The following is a 23,054-nucleotide window of genomic DNA, read 5'->3' as shown; positions in this document are numbered from 1 at the left end:
GAGTGCTCCGTAGAGTAGAGTAAAATACCGTCACCGTCAGGAGCAGTACATACCCCGATACAGGACGCAGAGAGTAATCCCCAGGTTGATCACTCATTCAGTTATTGCAATGGACAGGGGCCAAGGGCAGCGTCTGGCCGAGATCGGGGCAGCCAGAATTATCAGATCTGTCCCTCCAGTTCTCGTTAATGAATATCATTCCTTGAAAAGAGACCCATCTACGGAGTTCCTGCCGAATCAGCAAGACTGTCTGCAAGCAAGACAGGAAGGGATCTGACCAGTCCGTACGGAGTACAGTCCTCCGTACCGACAGTAGTGTGCGGAGTATGGATATTACAAAGTAAATAAAGTTAGATCAACTGGTCATTAACCCTGAGTAAGTGAATTAAGTTGAGTTGCTCAGTGCTCAGGCCATATCTACTCTGTACAGTATTGAATGATCACGCAGGGCGGGGTATGGATTGCGTGATGGGATGGGCCAGTACTAGAGTCTCTCAGAGGTATTATTTGAATGATATGTGAGTAATTAATAATAAAACGATAATAACATAATAACTGTGGCAGTAATTAGATTAGGATGGAGTATGTACATACATAGATCTGTTTTGTATGTAGGAGGAGTATTAGGTAGTGCTCTTTGCTTGTGTAAGTGCGTATTATCTATCTAGCTACCTCCTACCTATATAATCACAGACAGCAACAAGCATATACCGTACAGTTAGTAATGGCAGTGTACACTTAGATAAAGTAAGACAAAATAAGAGTAAGTACTAAGTACTGACATAAAATAAATAAATATATCTCAGTTTTGTCGAGTCAATAAGTGTGGTGTATTGCTATTAGTGCTGTACTGTACACTATTGTATTTTCCCGTATTGTAATAATACCCTATCGTGGTACTGTACTGTAATCCTACCTAGTGACTAACCCTATCTGCATACCCGTTACCAGCTGTGTTTACCCCTGTCAAAACTACCCCCTCGTTTCAACACTTTTTTTTCTTATCAAAGCTAGGATAGTAGCATACCGGCAGATGTCCAATAAGCTAGCTCATTCTCCGCAATTATTCTGGGTTGGATCAAGGACAATAAGGTTAGGATATACTCACGCAAGAAGATGGTGCAAATTGCGTGTTTGATGTCGACAATGACGACAGCGTTGAGAGGTGGGACTTGACATGACTTGACAATGACATGCAGGAAGGACGCCGAAGGAGGGGAATGGCGGGGTTTGTAGTCGGAGAAGTGCCGATATTATCATTAGCTACGGAGAACTGTTTATTTATTGATCGATATCGATAGCAAAATTATCTATCCATCTAACGTTGGAAATAATAATATATTGGAAAGTTGAAATGAATTATTTACATACTTTACCATTAATTAATTAATGTCTACCTACCTGTACCTACCTGTATCCCTGACTGGGAATGGCAAGGTTAGAATAGTTGTTTTTTAATTAATTCATAATATTTTTTTAATTGATTAAAATGTAATTCGGGTAAGTAGTCGCAGGTAGAGAGGAATAGGGGTAGTAGTTACTTGCAGTACCTTAGTAGTACATTCCCCACGTAAGCGGTGGTACTGTAGTCTACTAAGTAGTGGACTGTACTGTCCAGTATCCTACTAGGGAAGGTCATCCAGATACCTACCTAACCTACCTAACTAAACTTCGGAGAGATTTTTCTTTTTCTTTCTTTTCTTCTTCTCCTTTTGAAAGCTACGATCATATTACTGCAGTACTTCAGATCCATATATGATTCCTGAAGATTAGATTAATTCGTCCAGATCATTGGTACAGGGGATCTGATTGATACTCTCCTTTTCACCTATTCCATTCCCTCTCCTCCTTCACTCCCTTCCCTTCTTTATTTCTTCTCCCCGGGCATACTTCTGCAGACATATCAACCACCATGGCCAAAAAACAGCTCATCCTCAACGCTTTCGCCATGCAATCGCCCAGCCACCTCAACCCGGGCCTCTTCCGCTACCCCAAAGACAAAGGCAGCCAGTACAAGAACCTGTCGCACTGGATCGAGCTCGCGCGCAAGCTCGAAGCCGCCAAATTCCACGCCATCTTCTTCGCTGACGTGCTGGGCGGGTACGACGTGTATAAAGGGCCGGCTAACCTCGAGCCAACGATCCCCGCCGGCGCGCAATTCCCTATCAACGACCCCCTCTACAGTATCCCCGCGCTGGCTGCTGCGACGGAGAGTATCTCCTTCGGCGTGACGGCCTCGACGACGTATGACGCCCCCTACGCACATGCCCGCCGCTTCTCGACCGTCGACCATCTCAGCAACGGCCGCGTGGGCTGGAACATCGTCACGTCGTACCTGGACTCTGCGGCGCGGAATTTCGGGTTGAATACCCAGATCGAGCACGACGAGCGCTACCGCATTGCTGACGAGTACCTGCACGTCACGTACAAGCTGTGGGAGGGCTCGTGGCGCGACGGCGCTGTCAAGAACGACCAGTCTGGCTATGCTGATCCCCATGCTGTGCGCCAGATCCATCACCGGGGGAAATACTTCAACGTGCCTGGGCCGCATCTCTGCGAGCCTTCGCCCCAGCGCACGCCGTTCCTCCTCCAGGCTGGTACGTCGACGGCTGGACGTGCCTTCGCCGCAAAACATGCCGAAGCTATCTTCCTCAATGGCCACACGCCGGAACTGGTGCGGCCCTCTGTCGACAGCATCCGCAAGCAGGCGGCCGAGTTCGGGCGGGATCCAGCCGACATCAAGATCGTGGCAGGGGTGCTAGTGATCGTGGGACCGACAGACGAGGCCGCGCGGGCGAAATACGAGGAGATCCTGAAATACGGCGACCACGAGGGCGCGCTGGCGCTGTTCGGCGGGTGGTCGGGCTACGACCTGGCCAAGTACGACGAGGACCAGGACTTCCGCTTCGTCGAGGCGCCAGCCGTGCGCAGCATGGTCAACCACTGGGCCAGCACGGTGCCAGGCAGCGAGAACATCAAATGGAACCGGCGCACCATCGCCGAGTGGCTGCTCGTCGGCGGCAACGGGGCCAAGATCATCGGCAGTCCGCAGACGGTGGCCGACGAGCTGGAGCGGTGGGTGGAAGTCGCTGACGTGGATGGGTTCAATCTCAGCTATGCCAGCGTGCCGGAGACGTTTGACGATATTATTGAGTATCTCCTGCCGGAGCTGCGGCGGAGGGGGCTCTTCTGGGAGGATTACGCGGTGAAGGGAGGCACCATGCGTGAGAATTTCTACGGCAAGAAGGGGAAGACGAGACTGCCGGAGACGCATCCGGGGGCGCAGTATTTCTGGCGAGAGGGTGAGGAGGTGCCGAAGTATGCGTTGAAAGAGGAGGAAGCGAGGCAGAATGGTCAGAAGGAAGCGAAGGATGCTCAGGAAGCTCAACAGGATGGTCAAAAAGAAGCTCAGGAGACTAAACAGTGATGAACTCGAGTGAACAGAGTGAATCGGAGGATTTACAATAATCCAGAATGAATAGGATGATGACATAGTATGATATAAATAATGACATTATTATTTGCATTATTCTTCTTATCCAGGAAAAGAGAAGAAAATACGAGTAGGAAAATGAGATAGGAAATGTCTATTGTTTCGCGTATAGGGAGTGACCTATTTCTATTCTTCCTCAAAGAGGCGTTTGAATATGGATATGGATATAGATATGAATAGGGTTAAAACAGAGAGATAGAGAGATGTAGATAGAGATAGAGATTCTGTATATACGATCTATCATTCTACCATAAATCCCATCCTTAAAGACATTGAACAAGAAACAGACAGTAGAAAAATAAATAAAAAAAAAGGAACAAAATTCTGCATCTCATCAATACATGTACTCCTGGCTATACATCCCACCACCCTTCGCAGTGCGTCCGCAGATCAATCTCCTCCTCCAGCTTCAGATGCGGCGTCAAATCCACCGTTCCCTCCGGCTGCCTCTCGCGCGTGGTCCATCCATTCCCAAACCAGGCAAACCGATTGCCGCTCTTGTTCGTGTACGTATACTCGAAGTCCTCCCAGCGAGGCTCCCTACGCACATAGTTGGCTGCGGCTGCGCTGCCGGGGAACAACCCATGCACACGCCCTCCCGGGATACCCCCGTTGTACCACGAGCTGCAGTTCTTGCTATCTGCGGACGAGTCGTCGTTGCCCGTCCACACCGTCCGCGGGTAGAAGCGGTCGCAGTACTCGATGAAGTCGTCTGTCGCTGCGAACGACGGCGCCAGCGACGCGATCCCCTGGCTGCGCAGTTTGCGGATTACCTTGGCGATGTAGGTGACCTGGTTCTCGAAGCTGTTGGGCACCGTGCCGCTGTATCCGCCGGCATACGGCCCTCCAACCCAGGCCAGGTTGGGGAACCCCGGCGCTGCCATCCCCAGGTACAGATACGGGAAGCCGTACTTCCCGCCGGGCTTCCATGCCGTCTGCAGATTGATCCCGTTCGCGATGATGGGGAACGGCGGTGCAAAGTCGACGTTGGCGCCTGTCGCGCAGATCACGACGTCGACTTCCCTCTCGACGCCATCGACTGTCACGATGCCCTTCTCGGTAAACCGCTCGATGCGCGTCTGGATGTAGCTGACGTTGGGTTTTGTCAGCGCTTCGAGGTAGCCCGGTCCGGGGGTCGGACGACGACAGTTGGGGGGAAAATCTGGGATGATCTTGTCGAGCAGCTCGGGCTTATCCTTCACGCGCTCCCGCATCAGCGCCGTCCACTTCTCGCGCAGCGCCTGATTTTCAGGCGTCCCCTTGAAGATGACACTAAACCGGCTGAAGTAGCCCGCCTCGACCTTCTTGCGGTACTCGAGGTACGTCTTCGGGTCCTTGAAGGACTCCTTCTGCTCGTCGCTGAAGTAGTTCGGCTCCAACCGGCGGATGCCACTCGGGCCAAAGGCGTCAACGATCCAGGTTCGGTTACGCGCGTAGTGGTCGACGTGGGCGGCGATGGGCTGGATGGACGGCAGCACCTGCAGGCCCGACGCGCCGTTGCCGATCAGCGCGATGCGTTTGCCGTGCAGGTCGACGTCGTGGTTCCAGTTGGACGAGTGGAAGAGGACGCCTTTGTAGGCGTCGATGCCGGGATAGTCGGGCAGGCGCCACGCGTTGAAGTGGCCGATGGCGGAGACGAGGAAGTCAAGGCGATCTTCATATACCTGTAGCCAAGTCAGAAGACAAAGACAGAGAGAGAGAGAGAGAGAGAGAGAGAACGAGTCAGGACAGTACCCTCCCATCATTCAAATCCCGAATCGTCAACTTCCACTTCGCCTCCTCCGCAACCCACTCCGCCTGTTCGACCTTCTGCTTCAACCGGAGGTACTTGTAGACATCGTACTTCCTGGCGACAGACTGCCAGTACTCGCGGATCTCATGGCCCTGCGCGAATTCCTCCGACCACTGCGTGTTGGGCGCGAAGCCGGACTGGTACACGTGCGCGGGGATGTCGCATCGCACGCCGGGGTATGTGTTTTCGAACCAGGTGCCGCCCTGAAACATCAGCATGAGCATGATAACAAGGAAAATGGATTGTAATGTGGACTTACCACATCGGCATTCTTCTCGTACACCCGCAGGTCCAATCCTGGTAGTTTTGCTGGCAGCAGCACCGCCGCCGTCACGCCACCCAGGCCGGCTCCTATGATCCCGACCTTGACGTCGCGCACTTGGTCAATGGGGTGTTCTTCGATCTCGAAGCGGGGTTTTGTCGTCTTTTCTTCTGGTTGAGCTTCTGCCCGAATTTCGGATCCGGATTCAGAGACAGGCTTCACTTCTGTTGTGGTGCTGGTTTTGGCATTGTCTTTGACGTTGATCTCTGGAGTAGGGACGATGTGGACGGAATTTCCATTTAAAAGAGGTTGTTGTTGCTGCTGCTGAACAGGATCTTGGAGGGGATCTTGGACGAGAGTCATTTTTCTTACTGTTTATTGTTTAGAGCAATGATATGGTATCAGACTGCATACATGTGTATTCTAGTAGAACGAGTTGAATGAAGAACGCAGTACCTCGAAGAAGCAAGAATAAAAAATAGAATAAGGATTAAAAGAATTAAAAAGCAAACACCATTGCTGCATGTTATACAGGCGGGGAATGGTATGGATCACCTCATTATTCAATGCTCTTGTCTCCATAATATTAACTATCCATTAATGCCTGCCTGGATCCATAAGGACCCAGGTATGAGTATCCAGAGTAGTATTGTTCAGGTCTAATATATTACCATTACCGCAGGTAGATGTACTGAAATTACCGTACGAGATACCTACCTACCTCTAGGTAAGGCAGTTTATCGCAATAAGAAACCTAGCCAAGACCTGAACCGGAGGGGTTGATCGTTGCATCATCGCCGCTCGGGATGGTGTGAGAGATAGATGTGGAGCTTTCCTGCAGCTATTAATTAGCATCTTCTGAATCATTGCGTTTGCATATTGTTATTACTTGGTATTTTCTTTTCATTTTTTTTCTCCTTTTTCTTTTTTTCATTTTTTTATTTTGCAGAATATTCGCGCTACTACAGATCCGTGGTTCTGTTACAGAGTATACCCAACAGGGTACTAATATCAACTTATTAGATTTCTAGTAATTAATGAATTATAATCATGTGCTGTAGATTATAGTGTTAGAAGTAAACCTTTTGAATGAAATAAGGGGGGGGGGAGGAAAAGAAAAGAGAGAGAAAGGAAGTAAGAGAGAAGAGAAGACTCTGAAAACCATTAATCGAAGAGTATTACGGAGTACTTACAGTCAGCACTTCCAGTCCCTATTATTATTATCTGTCGAATGCAAGTTGCAATTAGTCAGCTATTTATTGTTCATCAATATCCATGCTAAAGGAAGGTTGGTTAAAATACGAAAAAAAAAATAGACAGGCAAACACAATTATGTATTCTATTGATCAACGTTCCTTTGAGTGTGTCTAGTCTTTTATAATATTGCTTTCTTTCTTTCTTTCCCCCCCTTTTTTTTTTTGGAAAAGTAACTCTATAAAAAAAAAGGCTCAATTCTCTCGCTTGCTTAAGTCATCAAAATTGGACGGCGCTCAAAATTGACAACTCTAATGATTATTTCAAGAAGATCAGGGACGATGTAATGTACATACATAAATACGTCCTACGGACCTGACTCGCTATTTATTTATTCGCAAATCTGGGCTGATTCCGTAATGATTTCTGATCTCCGGATCCTGCAGGAAGGCGAGACTTTTGTCTTGGTGTCCTTAGGTGCGGACAACTCTCTCCTTTTTTTACTAGTAATAATGAGTAATACCATGACTTATTAAATGAATAGCATGCAAGATATTTCTTTCTTCTCTTATTGATGGTGCATTTATATACTATGTGACTTACTGATAGAGGTAACTTACCTTACCTCTTGCCATATCTTTCCTATTATGATAGGGTTTTCTAGAATTAATAGAGAGTACTTATTAATAATAAATTAATCCACTTTAATTAAATTATCTTCAGAGAAGAATATAGTAGTTTAAATGGTCACCTATTTATTTTAATTACGGTCTAGTATTGACTTCTTTTATAATATTAATTTCTTACTTGCTTCTTATTCTTTTTTAAGGAACTTAGGTACTCTATAAAGAAGCTGTTTGCTAACTTTTTTTTCTTCACTTATTATATACTTACTGCCTCTGATCCTCTCTTCTCTTCTCTTCTTTTCCTTTTCTCTTTTTCTTTTTCCTAGTAATAATGAATTAAGAAATTTAGGAACTATTATTACGACTGACTTGTCAACTGACATGACCATGACATGGCATGAAGTGTATCATATTCATCTCCTTTTTGTTTTTCTACTGTTCCAACAGGGGGAAAAAAGGTCCTAGGACCAGCATTTGCATATCCGATATAACTTGACTTGCCACCTACCGAACCCAACTCACCGACCGAATCTCCTTCCCCCTCCCCCACGGCACCACCTCAATCGACCCATCCTCTGACCGGATCACATCGGGGATCTTCTCTCCCTTCTTCTCTAGTCGGATCTTCGCAGTCGTGCTGGTAGCAGTGGGAGGGAGCTTGTAAAAGGCACGTCCGAACCGCGACAGGAACCCTTCTAGTGCTTCGATCGTCACGTCGTCTTCCGAGATCCAGCCCTGGGCGATCGCCTCTTCGATGGCGCCGATCACGATGGCTGTGCAGTACGGCTGGGTGAAGCAGCCGGCGGCCGTGGCGCCGGGGCCTTTCTTGGCCTGGATGGGATGGGGGGCGGAGTCGCTGCCTGTAATCTTCCGTCAGGATGAAAGGAGAGTCATGTTTATGGGTTACATACCAAAGAAGAATTTCCCGGAGCCTTCTACGACCGCTTTGATGAGGGCCACGCGGTCCTCTGGCGTCTAAACGAGCGTCAGCATCAACTCTCGATTGGAGATTCAGTTTCAGAAAACGACAGATCAACCTTTGCAACAGGCTTGCAAAAATTAAACACGTCTCCCACGAAGTCATCGATGACCATCCAGAGATGATGTGAGGTGATCGTGCCGGCTACCTATATATCCAGCTGATTAGTGGACCATCCACAAATATGTACGCATGAGGACGTCTGACGTCTGGCCTACCGTTGGTCCACACTTTCGAACAGCCTCCAAACCCTGCCTCGTGCTGACATGCTCCAGAATGATCCGCAACTTCGGAAACGCCGCGTGCAGCTTGTACAGCTGCGGGAGGAACATGGGCTCCGCGTTGAGCACCGTCACCGCCGGAGAACCATCCTCTTTGACATACGCCCCCGGCGGAGAGCTGATCATCTCGCCGTGCAGGTTGAGAACGAGGTCATGTTTCTCCATGGCCTCGAAGACGGGGTAGAGCTGCTCGATGTCGAGGATGCCGTCTTGCGAGTTTGTAGTTACCTGATGTTAAACAGGTGGAATGAATATATTTTCACTGAAATAGAATCAGGAGTATACCCACCCCAGCGGGATAAAATTTCACCTATCAGGAAGCAGGTCAGCTTGTTGACAATCTTGTTGATATTGAGAATGGGTAACTACCCCATAGATGACCCCCGTCTTCGCAGCCTCCGCAATAACATCCGGCGTCAGTCCCGGATGGAGATAGAGCGACATCAAGAACTTGACATTGGGCGCCAGACGGGACAGCTTCTCATGGTAAGCCAGTGCCTCTGACACGGTCTTGATCGGCGGCTGCAGATTGGGCATCACGTAGACAGTGTCACAGCCACCTTTCTCGACCAACGGCGTGCAGAGCTCCATCATTGCATCCTGGCGGAGATGCACGTGGAAATCCGCCTGGGGAGTGTCAGCAGCGTAAATCAAAGTTAATTGCTCAATTAAAGCTAAGCTTTGGGAGATCCAGGAGTTGATAAACTCTGTTCAAATGGAGAACTCACCGTCGGCGGCAATTCAATCGAAGAGAGCGATCTCAATTGCATTTTCTAGTTCCCCGCAGATCGAACTCTGGATGTAGCGGGGATAAATTCAGATTGCGGGACAAATTTTCTGCAATACTTGTCGCTGTGCTGGCTCTTCTTCTTCTTTCTATACTTCGAATGAACACACAAGCGTATGTGATTTGTATGATATTTTTGAATTGTGGTAAGATGATTCCAAGTCCAGTAGGAATTGAACTGTGCTCCATAAAATCTATGTAGATAAGGTGTCTTGGCAAAAATTCAATTCAATGAGATCACGTGATCAAATATGGTCGTCAATTCGATGATCTAGGTATCTGATCTGATTACTTAACTCTGATGCCTTGACGATTTTCTTTCTTTTCATTGATAAGCTTTAATTTGGCTGGACGAGACAGAAGTCATATTTCCTTTTTTTTTTAAAAAAAAAAGAGGCAAAAAGAAAGGAAAAAGCAAAAACGCGATCCTGATTGATAGTTTATTCGTTGTCTATTATTCAACGCAGGCAACCTGCCATTCTAATTCCGGTCTTATTTTGACAAACTATTCAACCTACTAATTGGATATAGTAGCTTTCTCATACATCGCAGATTGGTTGGTCGATCAGTATTTCTAGATATGCATACCAGTCACGTGACTGATCGACGTGATCGGGCGGGCGGCCGATATCCGACATCCGCTATCCGATATCGGGTCTCCTCCCCGCAAATAGCCGCTCACGATCCACCCCCCTCGCAGCCAATCACCGGCGTCGCCATTCTGCTGACCGTCCCGAGGTCGGCGCAGAGCCCCTCGACAGGCGGTCGCTGCGGAGAAAGAAATACGCCTCGCCGTGTCAATCTGCTACGCTATATCTATATCTCTGCCATCATTCCTCCCTTTCTTTTTCTCTTCTTCTCTTTTGAAGCCAGGTTGATCCTGTGGTGGAAATTGACCGGCCACTTCATTGAATTGTTGCTAGAACAGCAAGCATGCCTGGCGCTGATAAGAAGCCGAAAACCTTGTACGATAAGGTCTTTGAGGACCACATCGTCCATGAGCAAGATGATGGAACCATTCTGCTTTACATCGGTATGTGTGCTGCTGCTGCTGTTTCCAGATGATGCTGACTTACCTGTTACCCATCTTATAGACCGACATTTGGTCCACGAAGTCACGTCTCCGGTCAGTACGCGATTATCCTTATTTGGAAACTACTCCATACTGATAAGCCACAGCAAGCCTTTGAGGGTTTGAGAAACGCTGGCAGAAGAGTCCGCCGGCCGGACTGCACTCTGGTGACAGTTGACCACGTATGTAGCCTGTCTAGCCCAGAGATATACGTGTTTGCTAACTATTCGCAGAACATCCCTACCACCCCGCGAAAAAACTTCAAGAATGTCGAGGAGTTCGTCAAGGAGACCGACTCCCGTCTCCAATGCATGACTCTCGAAGAGAACGTGAAGGAGTTTGGCCTGACGTATTTTGGCTTGGGCGATAAGCGTCAGGGTATCGTCCATGTCATCGGCCCCGAGCAAGGGTTCACCCTCCCCGGCACGACCGTTGTCTGCGGCGACAGCCACACCTCGACCCATGGCGCCTTCGGAGCGCTGGCCTTCGGTATCGGAACCAGCGAAGTCGAGCACGTCCTGGCCACCCAGACCCTCCTGACCAAGCGGAGCAAGAACATGCGTATCCAGGTGGACGGCGAGCTGGCTCCCGGCGTCACCAGCAAGGACGTGATCCTCCACATTATTGGTGTCATCGGCACGGCCGGTGGCACCGGTTGCGTTATCGAATACTGCGGGTCGGTCATTCGGGGTCTGAGCATGGAGGCCCGGATGTCCATGTGCAACATGTCCATCGAGGCCGGTGCCCGTGCCGGAATGGTCGCCCCGGACGAGACGACCTTTAACTACCTCAAGGGCCGTCCCTTGGCCCCCAAGTACGACAGCCCCGAGTGGAAGAAAGCGGTGAAATACTGGTCGAGCCTCCGTTCCGACGAGGGCGCCAAATACGACATCGAGGTCTTCATCGACGCCAAGGATATCGTCCCGACGGTGTCGTGGGGTACCTCTCCTCAGGATGTGCTCCCTATCACAGGCGTCGTCCCGGGACCTGACGATTTCCAGGATGAGAACCGCAAGGCGAGCTGCAAGCGGGCCCTTGAATACATGGGTCTCACCCCGGGCACCCGCCTGCAGGACATCGAGGTGGACAAGGTCTTCATCGGTTCCTGCACCAACTCCCGGATCGAAGACTTGCGGGCGGCCGCCAAGATCGTCGAGGGACGCAAGGTGGCTCCCAACATCAAGCGGGCCATGATCGTTCCTGGCTCGGGTCTCGTCAAGCAGCAGGCTGAGGCCGAAGGACTCGACAAGATCTTCATCGACGCCGGCTTCGAGTGGCGCGAGGCGGGCTGTTCCATGTGCCTGGGTATGAACCCGGATATCCTGTCCCCGCGCGAGCGCTGTGCCAGCACGTCGAACCGCAACTTCGAGGGTCGCCAGGGCGCCCTTGGTCGTACGCATCTGATGTCCCCGGCCATGGCTGCGGCTGCGGCTGTGGTAGGTAAACTGGCCGATGTCCGCGAGCTGGCTCCGACGTCATCCACTACGAAAGCTTCCGCCAAAGTCGACGTCCAGCCGGAGGTGGAGGATATCGACTCGGAGGACGACCTCGAGCGGATTCTGGACCTGCCCGAGGACAACGAGCCGCACGCCAACACCTCTGCGCAGGCCACCAGTGCCGGCCTGCCCAAGTTCACCACTCTCAAGGGCATTGCCGCTCCCATGGATCGTGCCAACGTTGACACGGACGCCATCATCCCGAAGCAGTTCCTGAAGACGATCAAGCGGACAGGTCTCGGCAGCGCGCTGTTCTACGAACTGCGCTACAACCCAGAGGACGGATCCGAGCGACCGGATTTCGTCCTGAACCAAGGCGTCTACCGCCAGGCCAAGATCCTGGTCGTGACGGGACCGAACTTCGGCTGCGGCAGCTCGCGGGAGCACGCGCCGTGGGCGCTGCTCGACTTCGGCATCAAGTGCGTGATCGCGCCGTCGTTCGCGGACATCTTCTTTAACAACACGTTCAAGAACGGCATGCTGCCGATCCCGATCACCGACGAGGCCGCGCTGCAGCGGATCGCCGCCGAGGCGCGCGCGGGCCACGAGATCGAGGTCGATCTCATCAACCAGGTCATCCGCGACGCGCAGGGCAACACGCTCGCGCCGTTCGAGGTGGACCCCTTCCGCAAACACTGCTTGATCAACGGGCTCGACGATATCGGTCTCACGCTGCAGATGGAGGACAAGATCCGGAAGTTCGAGATCAAGCGGACGCTCGAGACGCCGTGGTTGGACGGCAGCGGGTATCTGAAACGGGGACGCCGGGGGCCGACCATGGTGGAAGCGGCGCCGGTTCCGAAGACGAATCGTGGGGAAGTCAAAGGAGAGCCGTTGGAGTGGTAGGATGCAGCAAGAAGGGGTCTTTTTTTTTCCCCTTTCGGTTGTTTCTTTTTTGAACGCTTCTGTCTGCTAAGAAGGAGCCTGAAGGCTAAAAGCGTTACATATCGGATATGATATTATGGATATTAGGTAATGGGTTAGTATAAGTAATCATAACAAAGTCATGAAGTAATGTGTTTGTAAGCTATATTCTTGTTTATATATATCAATATCAAAGTCAGGTACCATTGAAATGTCGAGGGTAGGTATTACTCTACCCAGATAGAAAGAAATAAATAGGGTTAAAACCTCGTCCTAATTACCTACCCTAAATAGGAAAATGCGACGGGATACCATCTTCTGGACTGATAACTGGCAGGTCAGCTTTGTATGTACATACCTAGGTAGGTAGTATCTATTATCAATTTCTAGACCTAATCAAAGATAATACTCCATACTATGCACACGGTATAAATTTTATTATTCCCTTGGCTTGATATGCTTATTTCATTGGTTAGCATTTTGGATCCCGAGGAGCTTCCAGCTGAAGCTGATCCTCTAACCGTCCTGGGGATAGCTGGCGGGGAGGCGGTCGAACAAAACCCACCCAGAGCACGTGTTGCCGCCTAGGGCTGAGAGCGATCACCCGTACTCCGTATATACCCTAGAAACCAACAACATCAACCTGCCAGGGTTGCTAGTAGGTCATCTGCTGTTTCCGCCCTATCTACGCGTTTGCAAGCTGTGATGCATCCGCAAACGGCCATCGAGGAAGCCAGACGAGAAGCGCAATAAGTCAATGTAGAAAGGCGAGTTGATGGAAACTCTATCGGAGGACTCCGTAGAGTCTGTCTCGTGCTCATCCAGAATTTAGCATGTTGAGGATTTCCAGTGGCGGGACTACTGCAAGCCAGGCTGGATCCAGGTGTCAGGCACCCGGAGGGCCGGTTGATCCCCATTACCTGATTTGGCAAGCCCGTCCGCTTGAGCGGCCGCCACCCCCGCAGTTTGGAGCCACTCAAGTGGGGATAGTATGGGACCCACCAACTATGGAGTACAGAGAAACTCTGGGTGACGCTGGAAAGGCCATGCAAGACCGTTGTGGCATTTGTGTAGAAAATCATGGCCTTTTTGCCTTGTTGTTGCTAGGTAGGCCCCAATTGACCTCATTTTCTCGAATCCTTCGCACTCTCTCAAAAGGGCCCCACTCCCTCCAAAAAGAATTCGGTCTCCTCAACGCCTTTTGTGACGTTGCAATCAATATCTTTAGTCGTGACTGGCGCAGCATCGAAGTCGAAATAGGCCTGGTCCAGCCATGCACTGGCCCGGTCTATAAACCGCTGGACCCGGTGGTGTGCCATTTGCCAGACATTCTTCAGCTGCTCTGGCGTTTTGCCTAGAATCTTCCAAGAAGGCACCAAGAGCCTGCATCTCCATATCCAAGTTCCCGATCTCTTTGTCCATTCGTTGCAAGAATTCATAGCATTTTGGAGTCTGGATTTCGTGCCCGTCCTCAAAAGATGGCACGTGATATTGATCTGCAGCTAAACGCTGCATGCGGGCGACTCGTTCACCTGTTTTCCACGGGGTGGCCTTCATGGTCTGGTAAGTGGGCCAGTTGTTGAGGATATGGAATCCCTTCGCCTCTAGTCTCTCGAAGACCGCTTTCTCGCGGTCTTCGTCGCAAAGTCCACGGAAGTCTTCTGAGAACAGAATATGTTCAGGCGGGATAGACGCGCCTCCCTTCGTAGGGAGTTGTAATTGCTGGTGTTCTTGATTGTATTAGTGGCCCTGCGTATTTCTTTGCCATTTTTGTTAAACATTGCGAGGACCACACGCTTGGTTGATGGGTCGTCAGTCCCATCGGTCGCCAGAAGGCCAACTGGTACCCCGTCTTCGATCTGACCTGGGTGAACTTTCGGCAGAGGGGGGGGGAGGTCAAGTCGCTCGTGATCATAATAAAGATTCAGAATCTCGGCCTCAGCAAATGCCACAAGAAGAGGATTTTGTACGGGATCAACAGCTGCCATCTAAATAATTCATACAGCCATTAGCCAATATACTCCTGAAAGGAATAGAGAATATCAAACCTTGAAGAACAGGCTCGTGCAGCAGAGAAAAGAGGCTCTGCTAGATGCAGATATGAGGCAAAGAAGCAAAGATTTGCCAAAATTGTTCTAGGAGATCGCACTAACCACGGCCTATGAATCCATAAGATAAGAGAAGACAAGGTCTGTCAAGGCCTGTCAGATAGAAATATGAGGCAAGAAGAGGATCTCTATCAAATAAAATCAAAGTTACAAGACGTCACCGGCCAGAGCCTATGATGAAAGTTTTCAGTCGCTTCAGAGATGCATCTAGTATTCGACTGTGCCCTTTCTGAGTACACAATTAGGAGAGAAGATGGTGTGGAACACATCAGCACGAGTCGTCCCATTGGTCTAGCCTCATCTTTCTTGTCACTTCTGAGGCTTACTCGCTTTACATGGCACCACCCACACAGTTATCTCCATATAGCTTCAACTTAGTTTGATCACTACTGAATTGCAAGTTACTTGTATATTTCGACACGAAATTCTAATCTCCTTAAGAAGAAATTGATTGAGCTATCATTAATTGCGTTTATGAACCCTAATGACTGTATGAGTCTCTCCTGGGGTTCTGGTCTACCCGCACCCAATGCAGTAAGTATTCGATATTCCACCTAAACAGTATAGGCTCACGTAAGCTGATCATCATTGGCCCAGGCTATTGTACGGATCATCAGCACCCTAAACTTTATGAACTACCAGGAGTGGAGTACCTACCTACCTAGGTAGGTAGGTACATACTGCATACCAACGATTGCTCTTTCCACCAGAGGTCCTGAAATTCTCTCATGCTTTCTTCCCACCTGGCTTTCCTCACTATCGTCGCTTCCATTCCAATCTGTGAATAACCTCTTCGAAATGGATTGACTGAGGAGACTTGTTGGTCGCGGAGCTGATGCTCAAGGGACCAGCTCCAGCCCTTCCGGCAGTCAGCGAGAAAGCTCTATCATGGGTGAGTCAATTTCCTTGACAGTTTTGGCAAGGTAGTCCTTCAATCGCTGACCTATGTGGTGATAGCGGACCCATTCCGGTGCCCGAGGACGGAGACTGTTGAAGAGCTTGCCAGGATTCTCGAGGATGAGAGGGTCGTTCACGTTAGAGGCACACCAGCTTCTGGGAAGAGCACGCTTACTCATCTTCTTCTACTTGCATTATTAGAAGCAGAAGACTGCCTCAGGAATAATCCGATCTTGGCCGAACGGTGATGGGGTGTACGCAGACGACCGTCTTATTTGTCATGCTCAGAATGCAGGGTACAGTTTCATAACTTCGACGAACCTTTATGATGCAGATGTCGTCTGGATTATCGACGAGGCGCAGATGTCATACAACGATGACGCACTGTGGCTGGGATTCATCAAGTTTCAACATGGCCGCTCCTCATGGAGGCCGAGAATCTGTGTCATCAGTTCATACAGTAGTCCGACTGGAGGTCCCCAAGACTTCAGCGTTGGGAGCCTCTTGCGTACCTGGGTGTTCAGCAGCGAATATCAATTACACCTTCCAAAATCCAGGACTCGCCTTCCATAGCGCTTTTCTATTCTCGCGTCGAATTCGACGACGTCTTACATCGGATCTGTAATGACTATAAGTTCCCCCTGCCTCTTGATCCCTGATGCAGCCGACTATATCTTCAGTCTTACCAGCGGCCATCCAGGGGCTGTGAATGGTATTCTATCAATGCCCAAAAAGGTACGCTTAAGGCATTCGTCTCCATGCTCCATCATAAGTGCTAATAAAGATTCGACAGGCGTATCGGTCAGATTTAAAGCATCAGAAAATTCAGGTGGTGGAGAAAGCTCATATCATCGAGATACTAAACGACGAAGAGAAGTCATTCCGGTATCTCGCTCAAACAGGTGTTCAAAGGTTATTTGTGAACGGAGAGGTTGCGCCGCAGACACTCGCTGTCCTCCAAGAAGTGCTTTTCAACAACAGCATACCTCGAAACTTGGAAAATGAAGGCATTCGAGAATGTTATGAGAAAGGTTGGCTTCATGCAGAGTCATTAGACGCTGATGCTACCCATATTTTTTGTGTCTTTCCAACACGTCTACATGCCAAGTAGGCGCTTCCGTTATAATCTGACTGTCCTTTGCTAATTTGAATAGATATGTGGAACACTATTATACCAATTCGTCTGTTCCCTTTCCTATTGAGCGGTTCCCTACTGTTGAGAGACTCGCCGAAGCTACACTACAGAAATTTTCATCGAGACAGCTTTCTTCTACCGCTGGTCTTGGCACTGGAGCAATCATCCGACCAGTGGAGGCAGCTTATCAGGACGAGTTTTATCGCGCATTACATACGGTTCTTGGTTTCTCCGCTAAAGTATCGAGTGAATGGTCAGGAGATGGGAATGGGAGGATCGACTTCCGACTACCAGAGGTTAAATGGGGTATAGAACTATTACACGAGGGTGATAGACTGGGAGAGCACTGTCAGCGATTCGTAGGCAATGGAAGCTATACACATTATCCTATAGCTTTCTTGAGTGCGGCGACGCCGTTTACGTCTGGTTTTATCGCCTTAAACTGTTTTCTCTTCCATTTCAGGGCATTATAGCCTCAGAATTTTAGGCCTGTTTGTTTGTTGCCAATTCAATTGACCAGTGACTGAAGGATGCAATGCTAATGGTTCACTGCTGTGTTGAAGACAGGTTTTCCGAATGCAGCAGATTAAGGGCTGGCGGATTGATAAAACAGCCCAAAGGGCATGAACCCGGATTTCGTGAACAGCCATCTGAACGGTTATTGTATGCTGGGCATTGGAATAGATGCGCCCACTGTTATCCAAATCCGTTTCTTGTTCGATTAGGACACTCTGTCTGATTGGTTGATACCTGTTAATCAAGGCTTGGTGGCCACAAGGAGTGGGCAAAACAATGGTTGGGTGGCATCATCAGGCGCCTGGGAATTAACCGGTCAATGTTTTAGGTGAGGGTTCTGTTCAACAATCTCTTTTAACCCGCTTCTAACTACTGGTTGGCGGACACGCTCTGTCACTTAACTACATTAAGTATGCTGGTCCTATTTCCTCCTTGCAAGCTTCAGATAAAGCCCGATCATTTCGGAGATGATGCCTCGGCATCGGTTGATTATTCTGGCAGGTCTCGGTCTCGCCAGAGCTTGCTATCGGTACTGGTAGAGTGGGGATCAATGTGGACGACGCAGCAGCAATTGTCTTTGAAGTTTAAGAAGCCAATGCTAGATAAAAACCCGTCTACTCAGCTTATGGTCTTAGCCTGACGTCCTTGGTGCGGCTGAAGTCGCTCTTACAACATGGCAAAGCTTGGAAGTGGTATAACAGCAGGGAGTAAGACGCCGTTGAACGGAAAATGGCAGGCAACTCCTGATAATAAACCTGAATCTTTACAGGGTTAAAGCATCTGATAAGCGAAAGGGAAGACGATCACTGAGGAAGGGAACCAGAAAATTGAGATGAACATGTTGTTAGGCCTGAAAATGTCTATAGAAAGATCCAATGTTATTTTGCTCATTTTAAGGTGCAGATGCCAGCCTATCTTAAGCCACGCAGGATATTGATAACCTCAAGTCCCGAAGGGCTAACGCTGCATCACCGCTTGGGTGTGCTCTAAAATGCTGCCTGCTGACAGGTCTTCCGTTAAGAAGCATGCCAATGTGGGATTTATCTGTTGCTTGGCCCCTCCTCCTTAGCGCCACGAGAGCCCTCAGAAATGCCACTGGAGACCGGCTAAAGCGACATTGTCTTGACATGTCCAGATCATACTCTGCCCTGTCCACAGGGTTGATGAAGCCATCACAGGCAATGTCCACACCAGGACCTGGTGGAGAGTGGCAGAGACCCAAAAAGCGACAAAGAGAGACATGATCGCCATAAGATTTCCAATAGAGCTGACCAGAAAAGATGTTCAGACACATCACCAGGGCAGGAGGACGAGACGTAGGAGCTCTAAGGATTGGGCAGAAATCCAAATCCTCTAATGAGCTTGAAGACATGTTGGTCCGTGGAGAGTATACATGTAGATTCACTGACCGATTCTATCGTATACATGGGAGTAATTCATTGACTTCGTGGGGACTTAGTATCACGTAGTTTGCCTGGTCTCCCTCGGCGCAGCTTGCTATCCACTGTACCGGCCTGATATAATGATCGAGGACCTGGTTTTTGGAGGCCTGAACCGTGTGAGCAAAGTCAGCAGTGACGAGGAGATATTCCGGCCATGAGTTTGTCTCAAAATCGGTGAAAGCGCTTGTGGAGCTGAGAGACGCGAACGCCGGTTGGAAAGCGATAGAGGACCTATCGAGAATACCCTCCTCTATAAAGCGTGTCACGTCTGGGTGTACACTGTGCTTGCGAGGCTCTAATGCGGGCGGATTCTCAACCTGTTCTTCCCGCTCATTCTCAGGGGACAGCTCACGCTCCTTCATTTCCTGTAATGTTGCTTCGCGTAATGTGACCAGGGAAAATTCTCGACATCTATTTCGAATGATGTCAAGCTGCCTTTTCCGTCCAGCTAGAGAAGAATCCTCTGTGTCTTCGTCTCCTTGTAGCAATAGTTGCTCCTGGGGGCTGGGTCGACCAAGGCCGTATCGCTCCTCTATGCTCAATGCCTCACTCTCGAAAAAACTCTGTGCAATTGTCCTGAGATCCTGTTTATTTTCGCTGTGCGCTAATTCGGACCATGCCACAGAGTGATGCTGGTGGCGTAACCCTTGGATTGTCCACAGAGGAATGCACATTTTTGTATATGACCACGTCTCAGATATGCTCCATACCAGGACATCAGCTACGTCAATTGTCTCACCCAGTGCTTTGCCACAGCACTTCAGGATCCTCTCTTCCACATCTGCAGGTGCGCAGAAAAACAGAGACTGTCCCTTCCCAAGTTTCCGCATTCGCATACAGGCTGTTTCTGAGTCAACACGAGAGAAGTGGTTAGGGTGATGGAAACGCACCTTGAACAAGCCTGTCTTTGGTGAGACCAGGGCCAAGAGTGACAGCGGCGCGATAATCCGCAGGAAGCCGGAGGTCGGTACCACGTGTGTGGGCCTCATCGAGATAAACCAGGCATTGATCCATCTTCTGGGCAAACGGGGACATTCTGAGAAATTCAACCGTTCCAAGCCGGCTGAGGACGCAGAGCTCATCCTGCTCACTGAAAAAAATGACGGCTTGTGCCTCTGGCTCTGGCAACAATGCAAGCCATGCACCTGCCACTTGTTCATTTCGAAGTTCCAGCACCTGCGCGCCGACATCAATAATGACGCGCACCGGCGGCCTTGATGCGACAACCATTCGCAGCAGTGAGTCGGCATCTAGGGACCCCTTACCCTGACGTGGCATGTGCTGGAAGGAGTTTTCTGGTCGCAGCACGAGGCCGAGCTGCTGCGCGTTGGTGTGCATTTGTTCGGGGAGCTCACATTGCTGAGCGTCCAACGGCAGAATGTACCTACTGTCATTAGTGCCACTCAATCCTGTTGTCAGATGTACCTTAGACCGTGCTATATTCCAACCAGACGCCGACATCTTCTGGGGAAATTCCCTCATCTGCGCCGGAAAGACCACCTGTGACATGTAGAAGTCAATGGTGGCTTTAGAACTCCGCAGCGAGGGGAACAGCTGCTCCGAACACTGCGTGGAATCCTTCAGGTTGACGCCAGTAAGCCTACGCAGAGCTGGAGGCAAATCTGTTGTACCTCGGACCCAGAGTTCGTACTCTTCCTGGGCATGGTCACACAGGAAGAGTCTTTCAAAAGCGGTGCGCAGTTGCTCATCTGAAAGGCCGGAGGCGTAATACGCTAAACATGTCAATACGATCGTCGCATCTGGATGGCTGAACTCGGCGCGCGGAGCGGGAGTATCCTTCGCCCGATACGGTACAGCGAGCATGGTCCGCGACAGATCGTGTCCGTAGTTGACTCTCCAACGCTTTCGCTCCAGGGCAAAGGTCAGGACACCCCCGGATATGAGACCTCTGAGGAGAAGTAAACTTCTCCTGGTGGCTAGTTCTGCCCAGGCTCGCTGCCGCAAAAGCTTCATATCGGCTTCTGCGATGTCGCGATCGGTGAGAAACCGAAGGATGGCGTCTCGCACATCAGGCGAGAAAAAGTGCAGTGGCACGCCAGGGAGACCTGAAGTGCAAACCTCAGCAGCGACCTTGAGCAGCAGCGCCCTTCCAGCCTGCGGCTGCAAGATTCGGATGCATGGAGTACTACCAAGATTTACGTCCTTCACTTCGAGTCCTCCTGGGTATTCCTCAAGAACAGGCTTCGCGAATCGTGCAAGAAGTCCTAGAAGGTATTGGATAATGGTCCAGCAGTCAGGACTCATATCTACGGGACGCTGTGTGCCCATGGTGTATATTAACTCAAAGTTGACATTCAGAATTTCATCGCTTTCATCGAGGATATCGCGGGAATGGTTCTCCAGCCAGAATTGCGTCTCAACCATGTGCATACCTAGGTCTGCGTCTCCGGAGAGGAGTTGTTCCAGGCCCATAAGCTCAAAGGAGAGCAGATGTTCCGGCTGCACGAGCACAACCCCCTCTGGTCTCCATACAATGGCGGTAGAGTTCAAGACGGGCTCCCGCTCTATTGAACCGGAGTGAGCGTGAGATTGGGCATCGAAAGATCCGACGGTTGAGGAGACCGCCGACTCTGCAAGGAATACCCCAGTCTCAACCTCGTCTAGCCCGCTCGCAACAGCGTGGAGACTGGGAAGCTCGCTGCTGGACTGCAGGGGTCTCCAACGGCAGTCAGGATTGAACAACAACAAGGTAGCCGATGTCAAAAAAAGCCAGACGTGGTATTTTTGAGGTACGGTCTCAATCTCACAAGAGCCAGCTGGCAGTCGTTTGCAGGATTCAATGTTGTAGGATTCCAGTCATTGGCGGTTCCTCGAGGGTCAGGATCATGCTCCACTGTGCTCCATCTCTGATCAAGTTCTCGTCGGACCTCCTGAATGACTGAGAGGACACTGCATAGCCAGAGCGGTCCATTGGTAATGCCAAGCTTCTGCGTGCGACGGCTGATCTTTGTGGTCATGGTGAACAAGGTATCGCTAGACAGTGAAGCTCTGAGAGCATCCCGTAGGATCCTGCTCATGAAGAAGATCATGAACGACTTGTACGACTTATATCCCAGTTGTCGCTCAGCCTCATCATCTGAATCCATCAAACTTGTCTGCAGCCCAACGCGAACGAGGAGCCACAAAGGGGAACGCCGCCACGGAATCAAGGCGTCTTTCCAGAGGACATCGTCTCGCGTACACTTCTGGATGCGATGGACATCGGAGGGAGCCCCGATCCCGTGAAGAATTCATGTCATCCCGTCACCAACAACTCATCCTTGTTCAGGATTCCTCTCACTTCCTGTAAAATCTAACTTGAAACACAGTTCATCCAAATCCAACTGGAGTTTAATATCCCAAAGTGCACAGAAGAGTAGGCAGATTGAGGTTTCACATTATAGATAGTTAGTTGATTGTTGATTGCCGGCCTTCTTTACCTCTCCTTTCCGTACTTCCGTTGTCAAATTTCGGGTATTCCTTTAAGTTGAGAGCGAGAGAGGTGTAGATTGAATTTCATGGCCTTAGCATTTGGCAAGGTTGTAGGTATCCCTTGCTGGTAATCTACATGTCACTATGTTATAAAGCCCTAATTTCCGTTTTGCACACTGTCATGTCACCATAAAGAGCAACGTATATACATAACTATATACCATACCGTAAAATCTGTCTAGCTCCTATTAGCAAGTGATATATAAATCGGCAAGGGGATTACCTCTTAATTACATATTAGGCTATCAACAGGGGATATGAATGAGTGAAACAAATATTACTAAGCCATAATAGTAAGAACGTAAGAACTACAGCAAGGAATATAGGTAGGGAGCCCACCTGGAAAGTAGATAATAAAAACTACTTATATATAATAGGTAGGCCTGGGGCTAAGAGCCCAAGGCAGAGAACAGGTATTGTCTCTTGAAAGTTCAAACCAGTCGAGCGAAGCGAAACCTGTAAGGCTTGTAATACAATATAGACTTTTCTCCCGAGGTCCTTAGGTAGGTAACTAAGATAGAGACTCTGTCTTGAGAATTCAACTTCGATACGGTGAGTAAACTTGTAACACTTTTTTGGAAAGTTGGAAAATCTTTGAAACATTGGAAATATCTACCA

General features: G+C 49.6%; 7 protein-coding genes across 7 annotated transcripts; 3 read left to right on the top strand and 4 right to left on the bottom strand.

Annotated features, from left to right (window-relative positions):
- Positions 1-1,912: 1,912 nt before the first annotated feature.
- Positions 1,913-3,209, top strand: VTN77DRAFT_7430 (uncharacterized protein; the record flags this gene model as incomplete). Its single annotated transcript, XM_069423819.1, has 2 exons — positions 1,913-3,075; positions 3,155-3,209. 2 exons carry the CDS (start codon positions 1,913-1,915, stop codon positions 3,207-3,209), a joined length of 1,218 nt encoding a protein of 405 aa, XP_069281236.1.
- Positions 3,210-3,846: 637 nt separating this feature from the next.
- On the bottom strand, positions 3,847-5,910 carry VTN77DRAFT_7429 (uncharacterized protein; the record flags this gene model as incomplete). The annotated part of the gene is made up of 3 exons (XM_069423817.1): positions 3,847-5,157; positions 5,228-5,488; positions 5,545-5,910. 3 exons carry the CDS (start codon positions 5,908-5,910, stop codon positions 3,847-3,849), a joined length of 1,938 nt encoding a protein of 645 aa, XP_069281235.1.
- A 1,961-nt stretch (positions 5,911-7,871) lies between these two features.
- On the bottom strand, positions 7,872-9,397 carry VTN77DRAFT_7428 (uncharacterized protein; the record flags this gene model as incomplete). Its single annotated transcript, XM_069423816.1, has 7 exons — positions 7,872-8,227; positions 8,279-8,342; positions 8,405-8,494; positions 8,565-8,855; positions 8,917-8,937; positions 8,997-9,254; positions 9,356-9,397. 7 exons carry the CDS (start codon positions 9,395-9,397, stop codon positions 7,872-7,874), a joined length of 1,122 nt encoding a protein of 373 aa, XP_069281234.1.
- Positions 9,398-10,347: 950 nt separating this feature from the next.
- Positions 10,348-12,828, top strand: VTN77DRAFT_7427 (uncharacterized protein; the record flags this gene model as incomplete). Its single annotated transcript, XM_069423815.1, has 4 exons — positions 10,348-10,447; positions 10,509-10,540; positions 10,594-10,668; positions 10,720-12,828. 4 exons carry the CDS (start codon positions 10,348-10,350, stop codon positions 12,826-12,828), a joined length of 2,316 nt encoding a protein of 771 aa, XP_069281233.1.
- A 1,242-nt stretch (positions 12,829-14,070) lies between these two features.
- VTN77DRAFT_7426 (uncharacterized protein) lies at positions 14,071-14,761 on the bottom strand (the record flags this gene model as incomplete). Its single annotated transcript, XM_069423814.1, has 2 exons — positions 14,071-14,568; positions 14,642-14,761. The coding sequence occupies 2 exons, from the start codon at positions 14,759-14,761 to the stop codon at positions 14,071-14,073; spliced, it is 618 nt and encodes a 205-aa protein (XP_069281232.1).
- Positions 14,762-16,475: 1,714 nt separating this feature from the next.
- Positions 16,476-17,576, top strand: VTN77DRAFT_7425 (uncharacterized protein; the record flags this gene model as incomplete). The annotated part of the gene is made up of 5 exons (XM_069423813.1): positions 16,476-16,586; positions 16,645-16,882; positions 17,006-17,032; positions 17,474-17,481; positions 17,550-17,576. 5 exons carry the CDS (start codon positions 16,476-16,478, stop codon positions 17,574-17,576), a joined length of 411 nt encoding a protein of 136 aa, XP_069281231.1.
- A 1,340-nt stretch (positions 17,577-18,916) lies between these two features.
- VTN77DRAFT_7424 (uncharacterized protein) lies at positions 18,917-21,922 on the bottom strand (the record flags this gene model as incomplete). The annotated part of the gene is made up of 4 exons (XM_069423812.1): positions 18,917-19,576; positions 19,655-19,791; positions 19,835-21,611; positions 21,713-21,922. 4 exons carry the CDS (start codon positions 21,920-21,922, stop codon positions 18,917-18,919), a joined length of 2,784 nt encoding a protein of 927 aa, XP_069281230.1.
- Positions 21,923-23,054: the final 1,132 nt, after the last annotated feature.

This window comes from Rasamsonia byssochlamydoides, assembly GCF_041956645.1.
Source record: "Rasamsonia byssochlamydoides strain NRRL 3658 unplaced genomic scaffold VTN77scaffold_6, whole genome shotgun sequence".
Classification (NCBI taxonomy): Eukaryota; Fungi; Ascomycota; class Eurotiomycetes; order Eurotiales; family Trichocomaceae; genus Rasamsonia; species Rasamsonia byssochlamydoides.
This window is presented reverse-complemented; position numbering and strand designations above follow the sequence as displayed.